The 19,920-nt window shown below is 45.4% G+C and overlaps 1 protein-coding gene across 5 annotated transcripts in view; it reads right to left on the bottom strand.

Moving 5' to 3' along the window:
- The window catches only part of Kdm5c (lysine demethylase 5C), a 51,048-nt gene extending 33,753 nt beyond the window's left edge, over positions 1-17,295 (bottom strand). For 2 of the 5 annotated variants that reach the window (XM_042684826.1, XM_042684828.1), the window contains exons 1-8: positions 16,628-17,294; positions 12,388-12,465; positions 10,591-10,713; positions 10,107-10,277; positions 7,798-7,932; positions 5,974-6,097; positions 5,716-5,897; positions 3,971-4,129 (exon numbers count right to left, since the gene is read on the bottom strand). In XM_042684826.1, coding sequence (XP_042540760.1) covers positions 3,971-4,129; positions 5,716-5,897; positions 5,974-6,097; positions 7,798-7,932; positions 10,107-10,277; positions 10,591-10,713; positions 12,388-12,465; positions 16,628-16,777 — 1,122 coding nt within the window. In that variant the 5' untranslated portion in view covers positions 16,778-17,294. Of the gene's footprint in view, positions 1-3,970; positions 4,130-5,715; positions 5,898-5,973; positions 6,098-7,797; positions 7,933-10,106; positions 10,278-10,590; positions 10,714-12,387; positions 12,466-16,627 lie in introns of all 5 variants that reach the window. The other 3 variants (XM_042684827.1, XM_042684830.1, XM_042684829.1) reach the window with 2 other exon arrangements.
- Positions 17,296-19,920: the final 2,625 nt, after the last annotated feature.

The raw sequence follows: 19,920 nt of genomic DNA, 5'->3' as shown, positions 1-19,920 counted from the left end.
ATGCTACTATCTACAGTCAAGAGCAATGGCTCATGTCTGTAAACTCAGCTACTCAGCAGGCGAAGACCAGGAGGATTGAGGTTCAAGGCTAGCATACACAAAACATTAGGGAGACTGCATCTCAACAAATAAGCATGACACCTGTCATCCCAGCAAGGTGGGTGGCATATGTAGGAAGACTGCTGTTCGAGAACTGCCCAAGAGGAAAAAAAGGTGAGACCTAGGCTTCACGTGAGTCTTAAAGTGGTACAGTGCCCACCTAGCAAGTACAAGGTCCTGAGTTCAAATCCTAGTACCAAAAAAACTCTCCTTTACTACGTAAATCATGACTTCTACGTAAATCAATACTCCATTCTTTTCTACAAATATTTTTTCTAGTAAAATGAGCTCACACAGGGTTTTTGGTTCTTAAGGTTTTTTTTTTTTAATTGTTATTATAACGGTGATGTAATGAGTACATTTCTTTTTTTCTTTTTTTTCTTTTTTTTTTTGCCAGTCATGGGGCCTGAACTCTGGGTCTGGGCGCTGTCCCTCAGCTCTTCAGCGCTCTACCACTGGAGCCACAGTGCCACTTCCGGCTTTTTCTGTTTATGTGGTGCTGAGGAATCGAATCCAGGGCCTCATGCTTGCAAGGCATGCACTCTACCGCTGAGCTACCTTCCCAGCCCCATGAGTACATTTCTTTTTGGACAGTATCACACTTTCCTTTGCTCTCTCCCAGTTTTTCCCTCCCATTCTAGCCAACAAATGAGCCCAGAAAAATGGCATTAAATATTCCATTGCCTTGTTGGGTAGAAAATGAAAGTACCAACTTTTACAGTGTCAAGCCCTACACTATTTCTGTTCTTCACTATCTCAGAAGATATAACATGGGTCTTTCTCACTTGTAGCCATGTTCATGGGTTTTTTTCATTTTTTTGTTTTATTTTGTTTTGTTCAGGTCCGGTCGTGGGGCCTGAACTCTGGATCTGGGCTCTGTCCCTCAGCTCTTCAGGTCAAGGCTAGCGCTCTACCACTTGAACTACAGCGCCACTTCCAGCTTTTTTCCTTTTTTTTTTTTTTTTGCTTATGTGGTGCTGAGGAATCGAACCCAGGGCCTCATGCATGCAAGGCAAGCGCTCTACCACTGAGTCACCTTCCCAGCCCCTTGTTTTTTTTTATTGTGAAAATACTATACAGAGGGGTTACAATTACATGGGCAAGGTAATAAGTACATTTCTTATCAAGCATTGTTGCCTCCTCCTTTGTTTCCCCTTACCATCCCTTCCCATATCCCCTCCCTACCCCCCCCCAGATGCCCCTCAGTAGATGAATGGATCAAGAAAATATGGTGTGTATATATATATATATATATATGCATACACACACACACACAAATGGAATTCTATGCCTCCATCAGAAAGAATGACATTATCCCATTTGTTAGGAAATGGAAAAACTTGGAAAAAATTATATTAAGTGAAGTAAGCCACGCCCAAAGACACATAGGTCCCATGGTTTCCCTTATTTGCAATAACTAGTATATGTCTGAGACAAGCATAAATGGCCAGATAAGTTGGTGTTAGGCGAAATGAACCCCAAGTAAGGACTCAAATGTTTTTTCTTTCTTGCTATTGTTTCTAACATATTTATAAGATATTTCTTTGTTACTTTGTATGTCCCTCCCCCACAGTATAACCCGTTTTCACTGTATTTGATGTAGGTATAATTTGTAGAGGGGAAGGTGGACCCATTGCAACAACGAGATGTACAAGACATTATGTTGAAAAACAAACTTTACAATGTTCATGTTTTTAACTAAAAAGTATATTATGCCAGAATTAAGACACATCCTGCTCACTTTTTCTTTCTTTTTTTTTTGGTGTCGGTTATGGGGCCTGAACCCTGGGCCTGGTCACTGTCCCTCAGCTCTTCAGCTTAAGGCTAGTGCTCTACCACTTGAGCCACAGTGCCACTTCTAGCTTTTTCTGCTTATGTGGTGCTGAGGAATTGAACCCAGGGCCTCATGCAAGTGAGTTAAGCACTCTACCACTGAGCCACCTTCCCAGCCCTGCTCATTTCTTAAAAAAAAAAAAAAGTCAGTCTGGTCTATTGGCTCATATCACTTAGCAAAGAAAGCCAGATAGAGCTGATACACTCTCTCATTTATGACCCTATTGGTATTTAAACTTTTCCCCCACTAGAATCATCAACACCATCTAGATCATTATGCACTGCTCTGGTTTTTGCCCATCTGTGCATGTGCATATATGCTCACGTGCACACAGTTCTCTCAAGCATGGTGAGTCACTATAAAGTGAGATCATCTAAATCTTATCTCTATAAACCTAGAAGGAAATAAAGATGAGCATGTAGAATGTAGATGAAGGCAGCAAGTTCACATGAAATGGACCTGCCAGACTTCCCAAGTGTCTGGTCTTCACTGCTGCTTTGGCTGTTCTCATTCTCCCTACACATCCTAGGCACATTCTCTCAAAAAATTCTCTGCTTTGCCAATCCTCTGTTCCCCACTCTAGAATACCTGCCCACCTCTTCTAAAGACTTCATCACTCAAAAAAGTAACCTAAGGCTGGAGACATGGTTCAAGTAACCCACAGTAAAATACATGCACACTCAGAAAACAAACCTTGAAAGTCAAGAGAATTTTTTCAAATTTTTATTTCGAGTTGGGCAGGATGTGCACACCTGTAATAACCACACTCAAAATGCTGAGGCATGGATTGGGAAAGTGCTTTAGTGGTAGAATGCTTGCTTAGCATGCATGAAGCCCTGGGTTCAATTCCTCAGTATCACATAAATAGAAAAAGCTGGAAGTAGCACTGTGGTTCAAGTGGTAGAGCGCTAGCCTTGAACAAAAACAGCTCAGGGACAGAGCCCAGGCCCTGAGTTCAAGCCCCAAGACAGGCAAAAGAAAGAGGCTGAGGCAGAAGCTTCAAGGCCAGCCAAAGCTGCATAGTAAGACCCTGTCTCCAAAAAAAATCTCTTTGAACTACTTAGCACTTAAGATGTTTTTCTTCTTTTTCAAACTTTATTTTTGTGCCAAAAGTAGGGCTTGAACTTATGGACTCAAGTTCTCAATTTCACTCAGGGCTGGCCCTCTACTCCTTCAGCCATGCTTCTACTTCCATCAAAAAAAGTTTAATTCTTGTCCTTCAACACTCAGTCCATTTTCCTTTCCTCTCTGCTCATCTGTTTCACCTTAGAATTTTTTTTTTTTTTTGTCGGTCGTGGGGCTTGAACTCTGGGCCTGAGCGCTGTCCCTCAGCTCTTCAGCTCAAGGCGAGCACTCTACCACTTGAGCTACAGCACCACTTCCGGTTTTCTGGTGGTTTATTGGAGATAGGAGTCTCACGGTCTCTCCTGCCCGGGCTGGCTTTGAACTGCGATCCTCAGATCTCAGCCTCCTGAGTAGCTTAGGATTACAGGCATGAGCCACCAGCGCCCGGCTAATTTTTTTTTTGTCCATTGTGGAGCTTGAACTCTGGGCTTGGGCACTGTCCTTGCGCTCTTCAGCTCAAGGCGAGTGCTCTACCGCTTGAACCACAGCGTCACTTCCAGTTTTCTAGTGGTTTATTGGAGATAAGAGTCTCACGGACTTTCCTGCCCTGGCTTTGAACCGAGATTCTCAGATCTCAGCCTCCTGAGTAGCTAGGATTACAGGCGTGAGCCACCAGCGCCCAGCTCACCTTAGAATTTCTAATAATTTAGTATCTGCTAATCATTTGGTGACATCAACAAAAAGATTGTCCAATCATAACACTTAGTTAGCATCCCACGTAGACAGTCTGGAGCTTCCAGAGAACAGAAGCAAAGGTTGAATGTCCTTTTCCTCGTTTTCCCACAACTCTGCCCAGCCTAGCTATAGCTGGGGAACCCAAAACGTTAAGACTGTAGCTAAGGTAAGAGACTGCCCTCAATCAAGCCAGATGAAAGAAGAAAAAATCCTCAGTTGAACTGAGGGAGGTCTTACCGCCATGACACACTTTGGGCACCGCCAGACACCTTTTGGAATCTCAGGCAGAGGAGGGAGCAGGCAAAAAATGTGGTAATTATCATCACAGCCATCACAGAGCAGGAGCTTATCATCCTCATCCCCTCGCGAACACATCCGGCACACATACGACTCAATCTGCCAAAGAAAGGAGGCAAAAGTGGGTTGGGAAGGTGGCTCAGTGGTAGAGCACTTGCCGTGCATTCATGAGGCCCTGGGTTCGATTCCTCAGCACCACATAAGCAAAAAGAAAAAAGCCGAAGTGGTGCTATGGCTCAAGTGGTAGAGCTCTAGCCTTGAGCTGAAGAGCTGAGGGACAGCACCCAGGCCTAGAGTTCAGGCCCCACAACCGGACCCCCAAAAAAAAAAAAAGAAAGGAGGCAAAAGTTTATCAACATAGGCCCTGTCCAGACTTCAAAGACAAAGCCACTCCAGACAGTGCCCTTGTCCACAATTCTCCATTGGAAATCTGCTGTGCTTGCCAACTAGATCATTCATGGCCCTGTACAAGCTAGTCTTGAGAGGCCCACCAAATAAGTGGGCAAAGCTGTAACAACATTCACTATCATTGACATTAATCTTCCTATATTAATTCAATAAACACTTACTGAACCAGTGTTCACAAACTACGCTGAACTTCTACTGCACAAAAATGAAGAAGACATGGCATCTGCATTCCAAGGGCATCCAGTACTCTAGAGGTGCATATTCTCAAAAATTAAAATCTCTCAGTAAGGGCCCATGAGTAGTAGTACTATGGGAGCCTAGAGAAGGAAGTATTCATGCCACCTGGAGATGAGGAGGAACAGACTTAACACCTGAAACTGGTTAAAACCTGAAAGCAAAGTCAAGAATGGCAATGATACAGAGCATGAAGGCAACTCTTTCAGTCAGAAAAAACCAACATGTATAAAGGATAAAGAAATGAAAGAGCATGAGGCATCTTGGGGACAAAAAACTTAAAACAGGGGCTGGGAAGGTAGCTCAGTGGTAGAGTGCTTGCCTTGCATGCCTGAGGCCCTGGGTTCGGTTCCTCAGCACCACATAAGCAAAAAGAAAAAAGCCGGAAGTGGCACTGTGGCTCAAGTGGTAGAGCGCTAGCCTTGAGCTGAAGAGCTGAGGGACAGCGCCCAGGCCCAGAGTTCAGGCCCCACGACCGGACCCAAAAAAAAAAACAAAAAACAAAACTTAAAACATATTTATAAGCTATTCAGGGTCTGGAGGGTGTCTCAGTGGTAGAGTGCTTGCCTTGGATGCATGAGGCCCTGGGTTTGAATCCATAGCACCACATAAACAGAAAAAGCCAAAAGTGGCACTGTGGCTCATCTGGTAGAGTGCTAGCCTTGAGCTGAAGGTCAGTGCCCAGGCCCAGAGTTCAGGCCCCATAACCAGCCAAAAAAAAAAAAAAAAACAAGATATTGAGTGAGGCTATAGCAAAGATGTGAGGTGGGGAGAGGGGGAGTGAGGTGAGGTTATAGGATGAGGAGCTCAGTTCTATCCTGAATCAATGAATAGTGAGTCTCCTTCCTCTGGACCCTTGTAGCACTCCACATTAACAGGACTTAGTCAAGTCAGTTGGCTCAGTTTCCCCAATTAAGTAAACTACCAGTGAGTAAGACCCACCAGGCCCATTTTCTGTTAATGTAACCTTATCTAGTGTCAGGTTGGAAAAATATTAATTGAAGGGATGAGACGAACATTAGAAGTTAGGGCTCAGTCCTTACAAACTGGGCATTGCTGTGGTTCCTACGCAGCCTCATCGTCATCTTGGTGCAGGGCTCTGGGCTGTGACTCACTTCCTCCTTGCTTTCCAGAAAACTCTTGGGTGAGGCTGACTCCACCTTCACATCCACACCTGATTCCTCCTTCACCACTACAGTGGGGGGACACTCAGGCCCATCCTTATCTAAAAGAGAAAAAAGGAGCTATAAACAGATCTGGGGCACTTATGGTTGTGCCAACCCCAGTATATTAAGACTCACCTTTTTTACGCAGAGTCTTATCCTTGGCCATCAGGCCCAGGCCCATCATCTTGGGGCCTGCCCCATAGATCTGTAGCTTCTTAAGCTCTGGATTCTTTTCAATGTCTTCCTCAGTGGGTTCCGGCTAGGAAGAAAGGAGGAAATAAATCAAGATTACTGTATGACTGCTAAGCACAAGTGGCTCATGTCTGTAATGCTAGATACTCTGAAGGCTGAGATCTAAGGATTGAGTTTGGAAGCCAGCTCAAGCAGAAAAGTCCCTAGACTGTTATCTCCAATTAGCCAGCAAAGGACTGGAAGTAGAGGTGTTTGTGGCTCAAGTGGTAGAGTGCCAGCCTTAAGTGGAAAAAGCCAAGTGAGAGAGAAAAGTCTTGTGTTCAAACTCCGGTACCAGTACAAAAAAGGAAACGATTATATGGGGCAAACTATCCTATCCTAAAAGAATAGCTCACTCAAGTTCATGCCAGGGCCTCAGGCATAGAGACCAGAACAAGAGTTTGGAGCTCCTTTTTGGACACTAGGTATATGTAAATTCTCTCTTTTGGAAAGGAATTAAAGATAGGATATCAGTCCAAACAACTGGTACCTATATACAATGGAATTTTACAGACATTAAAAAGAATAATGTCATTTGCAGAGAAACGGATGGAAAGGTAGATAAGCCAAGATCAGAGAGACAAATGGCACTTGTTCTCTCTGATATGCAGAAGCCAGATCTAAAACACACTGGGATATGACAAATTACACAGGACTCTTGATAATCACATACAGTGAGACCAAAAGAAGATAATCTTAAGAGACAATCACAAAGGTACAATGCCAAAGCGCCTCTTCATATTTATATAAAATAATATACATACTGAAATTCCAAAGATATAGAGACAAGACGTTTTTAAGTTTGGTTTTTCATTTTCTGGTGATTCTGTATTCTTTACCTTACATATAGTGTATCCATATGCATATCAGTGGGAGGGTGGGGGGAAGGCACAGAATCTGAGGGAAAACGGTAAAAAAGTGCAGTAGTGGAGTGCACTGAACGCTGATGAAAGTGAGCAATACAACTTGTGGGTGGAAATGGGAGGAAGGGAATGGGAGAGAATGAGGGAACAGATGACACTGTATAAAAGGAAATGAACTTATTACCTGACACATGTAAATGTCACCCTTCTGTGTATCACTTCCATAATAACAATAAATTTTTTAAAAGATAGTATCTCAACATTCCCAACTTTAAAATAAGAATATTAACTCCTATCTTACAGTAATGAGAGAAATTAGCAATAAGACATATTACAAATTCTACTATTGGTAGGGTTAGAGGTTGGTGTGGATCAACTGGAAGAGTTCTTGTGTAGAAGCATGAGGCCCTGAGTTCCAACCCCTATACCACAAAACAAACAAATCAACCAAAGACATTTCCAAAAAAGGCAGTAAGTGCATGATTTGCTAAATGTCATTTGTCAATAGCCCAGGGACAGTGTTTATCTTGTTCTCTACTGTATCCCTGGTGCCAAGAAAAATACACGCAATGTAAGATTCTGCCTAAAGGTAGGATTCAAACAGAAGGAAAGGAAGATTTCCACCTCTATGAGCAGACAGACTAAGTGGAAAAAGGAAACAGACATGTAAGGGCAGACATACAAAGACATTATACAAACGGTTCCAAGATCCAAATTTGCTGAGAAGGTAGAAACAAGCAAGAATGAAGCCAGCCAGAGACACACTGATGTTTAAGAACTCAAAAGAATGAAGAAGAGACAGTGCAATAGAGAATACAGTTACAGTCATTAAGAGGGAAAGCAGCTCCATGTTAGAAGTACTCACATCAGGCTGCAGTCTCTTGGCCCGCCGGCCATAGCTGTTGAACTTGGAAGGCTGCACAGATTGTCGAAGGGGAATGCTGTGGGGTTTGTATTCCTTGTCCTTCTCCTCATTATCAAATGGACGTGTGTTACACTGCTGGCAAAAGGTGAAGAGTAAGAGTCAGCATGGGACTGAAGCTCCAGAAACCAAGGACTTCATTTTTATCCAATGGCAACTGAAGTTGTGATCCACCCTTGCAACCTACATCAGTGGTCCCAGTTTAGTTATTCTTTTTTCTTTTTTTTTGTCAGTCAGGGGCTTGGGGCTTGAACTCTGGGCCTGGGTGCTCTCCCTGAGCTCTTCAGCTCAAGGTAAGCGCTCTACCCCTATAGCACCACTTCTTGTTTTCTGGTAGTTAACTGGAGATAATAGCTTCACAGACTTTCCTGCCCAGGCTGGCTTTGAACTGTGATCCTCAGATCTCAGCCTCCTTAGTTGCTAGGATTACAGGCATGAGCCAGAATGAGGTTGGGATATTGATAGGTATCGCACTGAATTTGTAGATAGCGTTTAGCTGTATTGTCATTTTCATGATGTTAATCCTCCCTATCCAGGAGCATAGGAAGTTTTTCTACTTCCTTAGTTCTGCTTTAATTTCCTTTTTCAGCTTTCTAAAGGTTTTTTTTGTTTGTTTGTTTTTTTGGTCATGGGATTTGAACTCTGGGCTTGGGTGCTGTTCCTGGGCTCTTCAGCTCAAGGCCAGTGCTCTACCACTTGAGCCACAGCGCCACTTCTGTTTTCTGGTGGTTAATTGGAGATAAGAATCTCGGGGGGTGGGGGGACCTCGGAAGGTGGCTCAGTGGTAGAGCGCTTGCCTTGCATGCCTGAGGCCCTGGGTTCGATTCCTCAGCACCACATAAGCAAAAAAGAAAAAACTGGAAGTGGTGCTGTGGCTCAAGTGGTAGAGCACTAGCCTTGAGCTGAAGAGCTGAAGGACAGCGTCCAGGCCCAGAGTTCAGGCCCCACGACCGGACCAAAAACAAAACAAAACAAAAAAGAATCTCTAGGACTTCCTGCAAGGGCTGACTTTGAACCATGATCCTCAGATCTCAGCCTCCTGAGTAGCTAGGATTACAGGTCTGAGCCACTGGCACCCAACCCAGTTTATTCTTTATCACTGGCACCAAACACCCTATGAGAATTCTCTGTGACTTTGCTTATGTCATTCCCACTTACTCAACCATTTCCCAAAGCAAGACCAACTCAGGCTGGGAATGTGGCTTAGTGATAGAGTGCTTGCCTAGCATGCATGAAGCCCTGGGTTCAATTCCTCAGTAACACATAAGCAGAAAAAGCCAGGAAGAAGTAGTGCTGTGGCTCAGGTGGTAGAGCACTCGCCTTAAGCACAGAAAGGCTCAGGGATAGTGCCCAAACCCTGACTTCAAGCCCCAGGACTGGCAAAAAAAAAAAAAAAAAGTAAGACCAATTCCACCTCTTTGCAGACCTAGCTAGACCCAAAGGCTTCTCCCTTCTCTGATTCCTGTCAGTGAAGATCTTGTTAAGTAATAGTAGGCTAGGCCTACAGAAAATTCTAAGACCTTGGGCCGGGAAGGTGGCTCAGTGGTAGAGCGCTTGCCTTGCATGCATGACGCCCTGGGTTCGATTCCTCAGCACCATATAAGCAAAAAGAAAAAAGCCGGAAGTGGCGCTGTGGCTCAAGTGGTAGAGCGCTAGCCTTGAGCTGAAGAGCTGAGGGACAGCGCCCAGGCCCAGAGTTCAGGCCCCATGACTGGACCCAAAAAAAAAAAAAGAAAATTCTAAGACCTCTAATCCCAGGCAGTGGGGAGAGACAAAAGCACACCAGGTATGGATAAGGTCTAACTCTCAGGTACCCCATCCCTGGAACCAGTTCTATTGAAAGTATAAATATAGCCAGGTTTGGTGGCACACGCTTACAATTCCAGCTACTTGGGATGCAGCGAATGAGAGGACCTCACTTCAAAGCAAACCAAAGCAAAAAAAAAAAAAAAAGTTAGCAAGATCCCATCTCCACAAACAATCCAGGCATAGTGAGTTTTGCCTGTAATCCTAGCTATATGGGAGAGGCATAGGTGGGACGATGGAGGTCTAACGCTGATCCCAAGGAAAACAGAACAGGACCCTATCTGAAATAACCTAAAAGCAAAAAGGGCTGTGTCTCAAGTGGTAGAGCACTTGCCTAGCAAGCATGAGCCTATGAATTCAAACCTCAGAATTGGGAAGGGAAGATCAAGTGTGGCAAGCTGGGGCTGGAGCTAAAGCCTTACTCTACCCCAGCCTGGCATTCTTACCACAAGATTGGCTCCAGACTGATACATTTCATAGGGATAAACGATGCGTTCATAATGAGAGCGTAATAGGGAACCAATGTTTTTGCCTGGTGGGTAGTTGAGGCGCTGGGCCACCCGAGCCCACCGCCGGTCCTTGCAGATGGCTTCATAACCACCTTCCTCCACCACAATCTAAAAGAACAAGCAACAATGTATAAACAATTAGATATATTGTTTATATGCACATGAGGGAGCAGGCCTGTAAAAAGGGCAAAGAAGACAACTGTAGCCCCTCACTTCAATGGACTGCTACCTCCTTTTCCAAGCCTTGAAATGCAACAAGATATGTCAAGTCATTCAGATGACAACTTGGGTGCTACCAGGTTTATGCCTCTTCCATTGCAGCCTAGAAACCCAATATCTGCACCAAGGGGACCCCCCCCCCCCAGAATAGCAAGGCTACTAAGGTAGGGATAGGCATTACTGGAGGAAAACCTGTTCTTACTTTGCTGAGGCTGTAGAGGTCCAAGATTCGCCGTTCCACATTGGGAATCTTCAAGGAAGAGCCCTGGATTTCCCAGAATTTGGCAATCTGGTCCAAGTAGTTCAGTTTTACTCTTGTCTGGGCCTGAAGAATAAATATCTCAAAAAGGCTGGCTACCCTCACCCCCGACCCATCTTCTGACCCAATCTTAAGAGAAAAGGGAACAAAGCAGCAATCTATGTTCACTACCCAAAGCTTCTCCCAGTGAGCTGGATCCCATGTTTTAGGCAGTGCTTAGCCCCACTTCTCTCTTATCTCCCAAGAGAAGGTATCACAAAAGCCAAAACTTTACATACATTCTCTCCCTATCTCCCTGACAGGGTTGTGTATTATTCATCTCTCATACAGATAGGAAATAGAAAGGCTCAGAGAAATTAAGTCACACAGCAAGCACCAAGATACCTGGGTATCACATAAATTTAGCTCTCCTCTGCTATTGACTTGCTATATAGCCTTGAACAAATCAGTTCCACTCTCGGGACCCCTGTGTTTTATTCAAAAAGGAAGATAAAATAACTGCCTATTCGTCTTATCTTAGAAGGGTAGACTTAAAGAGAGCACCAGTGAAGGTCCTCTGGAAACTTCAAAATTGTATCTAAGGCCTAGGCAGGTTCTGGGGGAATGAGGATTCCAAAAGAATACATTTTAACTTTTTATGTAGGGCTGGGATGTTGCTTAGGAATACACAAAAAAAATCAACTGGCCCAAAATGCTAAAGTTAAGGAACTCTGATCTTAAAAACAAGTAGGCTTTAAGGTTATGGGTATTTAGCTGTCCAATCTCCACTAGAACACCTAGTAAAGTTTATGGATACATAAATGAGGGTGCAGTGATGCATTGGTCTAACCCTATCTTCCATAGAAAATTCCAAAGCCTTACCTAGCTTCAAGGCACATACTCTCATTACCCCAGAGCATTCTCAAGCCCCTAGTGAAAAATCCTAATTGTCCATACACTACAGCTCGAACTTTCTGCACAGAACAAAAGAAGAAAGAATCTCCTCGGTAAGTCCCTACTCCAGCCTCTACACTGACCAGTCCCTGGGTTTTCCTGGGTCTTTACCCTTTTTCATCCCCCAACTTACCAAGCACCATGAAAGGAAGTTAGGAAGCACATGGCTATGAATAAATTAGATATTATAAGGCCACAGTCAGTCAAAAGAGGGAGAAAGGGAGGTGAGGGAGAAGGGGGGCAGGGTTGGAAAGGGAAGAAAAGAATGATTTCAATCAGCCCCTATTTCTCTTTTGTTGACCGAGGCAGAACAGGTATTGACAGGGGAAAGTTAGAAGTAACAAACTTTTTTTTTTTTTTGATCAGTCATGGGGCTTGAACTCTGGGCCTGGGCACTGACACTCAGCTCTTCAGCTCAAGGCAAGCGTTCTACCACTTGAGCTACAGCGCCACTTCCGGTTTTCTGGTGGTTTATTGGAGATAAGAATCTCATGGACTTTCCTGCCTGGGCTGGCTTTGAACTGCGATTCTCAGATCTCAGCCTCGAGAGTAGCTAGGATTATAAGCGTGAGCCACCAGAACCTGGCCAGTAGTAAACTTATGTAAGAAAGGACACATACCGCATGTCCCCCTTTGGACTGTGAAATTAGATAAATATCCCCGTCTTTAGTTTTATTTGGAATGCTAGCTTCCTCCAGGACCTGGGCACACTAAAGATAAAGTACCTTAGCCAGAGAAGGTATGAAGTGGGATCAGACCTCAGGTATCCATTCTCCCAACCCCACCACCAGCTGCTGGTCTTCTCACCTCTAGTTCATTTAGCCTCTGGATTCGGGGAGTAAACCTGAAGTTGTCCACTTCCACAGCAAAAGGTGGCTGCCAATCCTAAGAGAACAGGAAGGGGAAAGGAATGTGGGTTATCCCAATATAGTGTAAAATAAGAGAGCACCAAGAGTACCCCAGGACCCATTCATACCATTTCAGGCTACTAGCCACTTCCATCAATCCCCAGAACTCATAACAGGGCCTATAAGTCCCTTGTCTATATCTAAGTCCTCATGCACATACATTACTAAATTATGTTTCCTTAAGTTGCTCCCAACAGTAGTGCCAGGAGTTTAAGAAACAGAGAAATGGAACCTGTTGATCCCAAGCCCTCTACATATCCACAGTAACCCCTGATCCCCTAGGCAGGACACAATCTGGAGTACTGAAAACACATAGGATCTGGAATCAGAAAATGTGCCTTCATGTTGTAGGTCTACTACTTACTAGCTGTAAGAACTTACATTTCTGAATCTGTTTTCTCATCTGATAAGACAGGCAGGCACATGAACTCTTGCCCTGGCTTCCTCACAAGAGGAATAGGGAAAATTAAGCTAGTTTTCAAATGAAAATGTTACTCAAAGGAGCCATCATTAAGTCTTGACACCTAAGGTTGATCCCTGCCACCCAATTACAGTCACAGAGTTGCTCGGCTCTGGTCCTGACAGGATTTAAAGGTTTGTACCTTCAATGTCTATTCTAGCAGTTAAAGGGGCTGACATAAACACTGCAGGAGAGAGTGAGAATCTACATCACTCAGCAGGTCTGGAAAGCTTCCTGTGAATCCTCTCATATACTTGCCTAGTGAAAGAAGAGGCAAAGGAAGAAGCCTGGTGATGGGTAAGAGCTAGGATGCCCCACTGTGATGGCAAATAGAAGGATCTAGGGAGGGGGAAATCAGGGAAAGATGATGAAAGTGAAGGAGACTAATCTGCCAAGATGCAACATTTCTGCCTTCTCCTAAATATGGCTGTGAAGCATCTCCTTCCCAGGCTCCACTACTACCACTTCCCTAGCACTTCTCCCCAGAACCTTGGCTCCAACTGGAATGGCAAAAAGATCTTACAATAACCTAGATCAGCGCCCTTATTTTACAAATGGAGAAAGCGAGACCTGGTGAAATGGGATTTCTCTAAAATCACATGCTGAACTAGGGGTACAGTCAACAACACTAGATCTCATGTCTTCTGACCATTGTCCAAAGCTCTTTGTACTGAATGAAGCTACCCTGGGTTCAATTCCTCAGTACCACATAAATAAAAAAAAAAGCTGGAAGTGGTGCTGTGGCTCAAGTGGTACAGTGGTATCCTTGAGTAAAAAGAACCCAGGGAGCCGGGCACTGGTGGCTCACAACTGTAATCCTACCTACTCAGGAGGCTGAGATCTGAGGATCGCGGTTCAAAGCCAGCAATAAACCACCAGAAAACCGGAAGTGGCGCTGTAGCTCAAGTGGTATAGCTCTAGCCTTGAGCTGAAGAGCTGAGGGACAGCGCTCAGGCCCAGAGTTCAAGCCCTACGACCAACAACAACAATTAAAAAAAAGAAGCCCAAAGCCGGGTGCCGGTGGCTCACACCTGTATCCCTAGCTACTGAGGAGGCTGAGATCTGAGGATCACTGTTCAAAGCCAGCCCGGGCAGGAAAGTCGGTGAGATTCTTATCTCTAATAAACTACTAGAAAACCAAAAGTGGCACTGTGGTTCGAGCAGTAGAGCGCTCACCTTGAGCTAAAGAGTGCAGGGACTGCGCCCAAGCCCAGAGTTCAAGCCCCACAACCGACAAGAAAAAAAAAAGAAGCCCAGGGACCGTGCCCAGGGCCTGAGTTCAAGCCCAGGACTAGAAATAAATAAATAAATAATCCTTAAAATGTTATGGCTCAAGCCCAAACTCCCTATATTTTCTTGCCTCACATCAGCGAAGAGTACCCCCCTCCCCACCTTAGTACAGATAACTCAGGTGGAAAGGTTTTCGAACTCAAAACTTCTAGCACCCTTCTTTCCTGAATCAAGTTTAGACAAATATCAGTACAACATTAAGCACCTGACAGGAAATTGCAGAAGTGTAATCCTAGAGCAGGAGTTATGGGTGCAACAGATAGCTGGGGAAGGTCCAGCAAACTTCCTGTCTCAGTCCTATACTATGTGCTAATGTTCAGTTGGACAGCATTAGGATGTTGTGACGATGAGGCTAGCAACCTGATATAGAAGCACAATCTTCCCAGGTTCCCCTGGGTCTATTCCAGGGAACAAACAATTGTCCTCCCACCCACCAATCGATGTCTAGCAGTCCCTTACCCAGCAATACACACTCCAAACCATTTTTCCTCAGAAAAAACTCCAATTCCTGGTCATACATAGAAACCCATACATGGGTTTCTACCCTAGGCCCAAGCATCACTTGGGTATTTTAAGTTCCAACCAGAAGATCACCAGACGTCTAACCCAGAGGCAACCCCTAGAAAATGAAAAGCAAACAAAATAAGAACAACAAAAATGCCCAAAATAAGGTTTCTGAGACTAGAGGGAGGCCCACTGTTGGGGTAGAAAAGAAGACTACTAAAGGACTGTCTCAGTCCCTTGCTGGACATAAACATGACACAAGGAACTTGTCTCTCTTCCCCTTCCTGGTCACACAGGGAAGGAAACCAGCACCTGCACAAGGCTTGTCTGCCCAGATTAAGTCCAAGGGTGAAAAAAAGAGATATTTTTACCTCAACTACCCCTGATGTCAAATAGGTTTCTTTCCTATAAGCCTGCTTGACCACTTCAAGGAGTACCTCCTTAAAGGCCACCCAAGACTCCAGCCGCTCCCTTTTCATGGTCTTCCTGACCTCTCTCATTGCTACTTCTTCACCACGGATAAGGCTACATCAGAGACCTGTGGCCAAGCTCCAAAAAAAGAAAAAAAATAGTTTATCCAAAACCTCCCAGAGGATCTATCTGAAACCAGTCCAGATCTGTGGCTGAGCAACAAAAGTGCCAACTTGGATAAAGAGATTTGTATTGCCCTCCTCAGGTGGGAATGAGGCTCATTATTCTAAAACACACACTCAAAAAGATTACTCCAGCCTGGAGTCCCAAGTGGTCACTAAACAACAGGTATCATCATTTCTCCCCTATGTCAGCAAGGCAACAGACTGTCCTGGCCTTTGGAGGACTACTTCTTCTGGCCTAGCCAGGCCTAGAATGAAAGATTTGCCCTTTGTTGCTGGCTGTTATCTGTGAGCTAAAAGGGGCAGAATTCTGTAGCTTCATTTTCTGGGGGTCCAAGAAGGGTCTATTCTCTAGGACCACCTACATTCAGGTCCAGAACAGAGTAAAAACCTTCTGAAGGGACTCACAATACCATTAGCAAGCAGTTTCAAACCTCTCCATAGAAAGTGAAGCCTGGGTGGGTGGAGGGTTGTGTGATGTGCAGGAAGGCCAGCAACTAGGAAAATGGGACAATGCCCCGAATCCTGCTTGGGGGAGGTAGATACAGCATTCCCAGTGAGACTGATTTCCTGACTGACCCACCAAACCAGAACATTATCATAGACGAATTGGCCTGACAAGGTGTGAGTAAATATGAGTCAACCAACGTAGGAGCAAACCGATGATCACATCAAACACCTTCCCAGGCTCTGTAATTAGCACTTAGCAAGTGCATACTATGCACAGATGCTACCAAGTTGAATCCAATCCTAGAAAAATAACTATCCCTGGGACCCATTTCACAGGCTTAGAGAGACTGTTAGTGTCCAAGGTCACACAGCTGCTAAGCTTCAAAGTGGAGTTTAGAACTCAGTTCAGCCTCCCTACACCGTTGTGATCTTTCCACTACACTACACACAGCCTGCCTTAAGGGAAGTGTTGACAGTAGAATATCAGAAAGTCTTTATTTAGTGCAGCCCTGACCTGGGTGGTGCGAAGTAACTAGAGATGTTCGGGAGCCTCTCTATGATCTTCTCCTGGCTCACTAGGCATCTTGCTTTGAGACCCAGGGAGTGATTCTGAAGAACAAGGATGAGGGTGGGTCTCAGGCCCCGAGTCACTTGTGAGCCTGACACCATGAGAACCCCTGGCTCCAGCACCTTTTCTAAGACCCACGCAGCATCCACAATGGTTCCAGCTACCCCACCTTCCCACACCTGGAGCTGCCCTCTGCCCCAGACTTCACAGCCAGTTACTCTAGTCCTCCATCCCGTGCCTCTCCCCCCAGCGACGGCCAGCCCCGGGGCCTTACCGCAGGTGGGCGGATCTTGCAAATGCCCGACTTCTCGGCGATCGGCCTGATTTTCGCAATGTAGCCCAGAGGGTCTCGGAACTCGGCCCAGCTAGGCTCGAACACCGGGCACTCCGGTGGCGGTAGGAAATCGTCGGACCCCGGCTCCATGGTGGGCCCGAGGATTGGGCCAGGGAATCAGCAGGAGTCAGATCACCCCTAAGGCCTCATGGCGCCGCCGCTTTTTGAAACCGAGGCACTTCTCAGAGACTAGGCCCTAAGCGGGTCAGCCGCCGCCCGCCGAGGGCCTAAGGGGGCGTGTGGCTGCCGCGATCTGAATGTCTCAGGCTGATACTAATGTTACCACCTCTTTGTCCTACTCTGTTCCTCCCAAACTCTGCCACCGCCACCCACTACCGCAAGCTTCACCACTACAGCTAAGTCCCAACAACCGCGGACTTCACAGCCGCCATCTTGGTTTGTCAGCGTCTCACCCCCCCCTCCCTCACCACAACAAATCGGATCCCTCCGCGGAGTGTTCTTCTGAGCCTCGCGAACCTTGCGTCAGGCTAAGCCCAAATAAGCCTTCATCCTGTGGGTACTGAGATAAATCAGCTGCTACGAGTTTCCTATTTGGAAGGTATTACTTAAAACTACTCACTACTGAGAAAATAGTTCACCTCAGCGGCGGAGGAGCAACACTGTAATGTGTTTGCCGGATCCTCTTTCCGGATGGACCGGCGGTGCACGTTTAAAGGCCAGTGGTGCGCATGCGCATTCTACAGACAGACCGGAAGAGGAGCTAGCGTCTGTGGGTGGTGGGCCCAGATTGGCACACACGCAAACAAACACTTAAGAGCCTGCCAGACCTCAACCTAGTCGCCAGCCCCGCCCCAATGTTCTCGGTCCCTTTTTCCTTGGTCTTTACAGTATGGAACAGGAAGACGACTTGTAGTTGCTGATTTCATGGGCCCTCTTCTGGTTGATCGAGTGTGGGAAAAAACATACTAGGTTCCCAGCGCTATGGGCTGACATCTCCGGCTTTGAAAAAGGGAAGACCGGAAGTTGCTCACTCCCATGGGAGTATGGATTTGAGGACTCCTGAGTAGGGGGAAGTATTTATTTCCTCCAGTGTTTCAGAGAGAGAGAGAGAGAGAGAGAGAGAGGGAGAGAGAGAGGGGGGGGAGAGAGAGAGAGCCCTCTCAGCTATGGAGTTTCTATTCATGCCCCCAAAGAATCATTGCTGTCAGCATTTTAATGAACATTTTCAGTCGTTCTGTATACACTGTGCACACATTTGTGGTTTGTACTGCTACAAAACAGCTTGAAAATTATGTTTGCGTAAGCACAAACATATACGTGTGTGTATGCATATATGCATATATATTCCCCTACCCCAGTGGTAGATTGATTGCCTAGCATTTCCTAAGGTCCTGGGTTTATCCCCAGAATTAGAAAATAAAAACAAAAACAGTACTTTGTTCATACATCAGGCATCTATGGAATTTGAAGGCCATCCATATTTATCAGATGTGAGCCTATTGCATATAGTTTGAACACTCATTGTTTACATATTTTAGTACTTGTGCACATGCTCATTTTGTGCTTATTTTGTGTTCTCCCACCAGGCTATGAATTACTTAGACAGACATCGTGTGACCCTGTACATCCTTAGCACCTCACATGGTTTGCAGTTGAAATAAGGCAAATGGAAATGTATTTTTAGAGCAGACAATATTGTTTAAAAATAATATGCATAAATATGCATATGCATAAATATATATTGCCAATGGGCACTGGTGGCTTATGCCTATAATCCTAGCCACTCAGGTAGCTGAAATCTGATCATAGTTCAAAGCCAGCCCAGCAGGAAAGTCCATTAGATGCTTATCTCCATTAAGCCACCCCCCCCCCCAAAAAAAAAGCCTAATCAAAGCCAGGTGCCAGTGGCTCTCGCCTGTTAATCCTAGCTACTCAAGAGGCTAAGATCTGAGGATCATGGTTCAAAGCCAGCCTGGGCAGGAAAGTCCATGAGACTCTTATCTCTAATAAACCACTAGGAGACCGGAAGTAGCGCTGTGGCTCAAGCAGTAGAGCACTTGCCTTGAGCTGAAGAGCTGAAAGATAGAGCCCAAGCCCAGAGTTCAAACCCCACAACCAACAACAACAAAAAAAGCGTAATCAAAAGTTTGAATGTGTTTGGGGAGGGCGGTTGTACTTGCATCTAGTGAACTTTACTTTGTTACATTTTAATCACTGTTCCTAAGTATAATTAGGTAGATTCAATTTCAGGATGGACGTTAGGACATCCTGAGGGAGAGTGGCACACAGGTAGAAACTCACATACCCTGGAGTCAGACCAGCTGGCCTTGCTCTCTTACCAGCTCTGTTATTTTCTAGTTATGTGATTTTGAACAAATCCTAACTTCTAAAATGGAAATGAGAATAATACCCAACTTACAGAATAGGTATCCAGTAGCTGGCTCTCAATTATCTGGTAGCTGTTATTTTTGTTTCTAAGAGTGAGCAACCAATATGTGAAAACTCAGGAATCTCCCTTGTAGCTAGGTGCCTGTGGCTTACACCAATAATCCTAGCTATTCAGGAGGCTGAGATCTGAGGATCCTGTTTCAAAGCCAGCCCAGGCAGGAAAGTCCGTGTGACTCTTATTTCCAACTAACCACCAAAAAGCCCAAAGTGGAGCTGTGGCTCAAGGGGTAGAGCAGCAGCCTGTGAGGGAAAAAGCTAAGCAAGAATGTGAGGCCCAAGCCGGGCGCTGGTGGCTCACGCCTGTAATCCTAGCTACTCAGGAGGCTGAGATCTGAGGATCGCGGTTCAAAGCCAGCCTGGGCAGGAGAGACTGTGAGACTCCTATCTCCAATAAACCACCAGAAAACCGGAAGTGGCGCTGTAGCTCAAGTGGTAGAGCGCTCGCCTTGAGCTGAAGAGCTGAGGGACAGCGCCCAGGCCCAGAGTTCAAGCCCCACGACCGACAAAAAAAAAAAAAGAATGTGAGGGCCTGAGTTCAAACCAGAGTACTGGCAGGTGCGCGAGCACACACACACACACACACACACACACACCCTTTGCAACAGGATGTGGTAGTTCATGTCTAGAATCCCATTAACTCAGGAAGTTGGAGGATTTCAAATTCAAGGCTAGACCTGGAAAAGGTTAACAGTGACACCTTGTCTCAAAATAAAAACAAAAGGGCAGGAGGCATAGTTCAAATGGTAGAACACTTGACTAGAATGTGGTAGGCTCTGGGTTCAATACCAGTACTACAAAACAAAACAAAAACACCTCCTTTGTTC

This window comes from Dipodomys spectabilis, unplaced genomic scaffold (genome assembly GCF_019054845.1).
Source record: "Dipodomys spectabilis isolate Male_0828 unplaced genomic scaffold, ASM1905484v1 ptg000091l, whole genome shotgun sequence".
NCBI lineage: Eukaryota > Metazoa > Chordata > Mammalia > Rodentia > Heteromyidae > Dipodomys > Dipodomys spectabilis.
The sequence above is the reverse complement of the archived record's forward strand: the minus strand, read 5'-3'. Positions and strand labels throughout refer to the sequence as shown.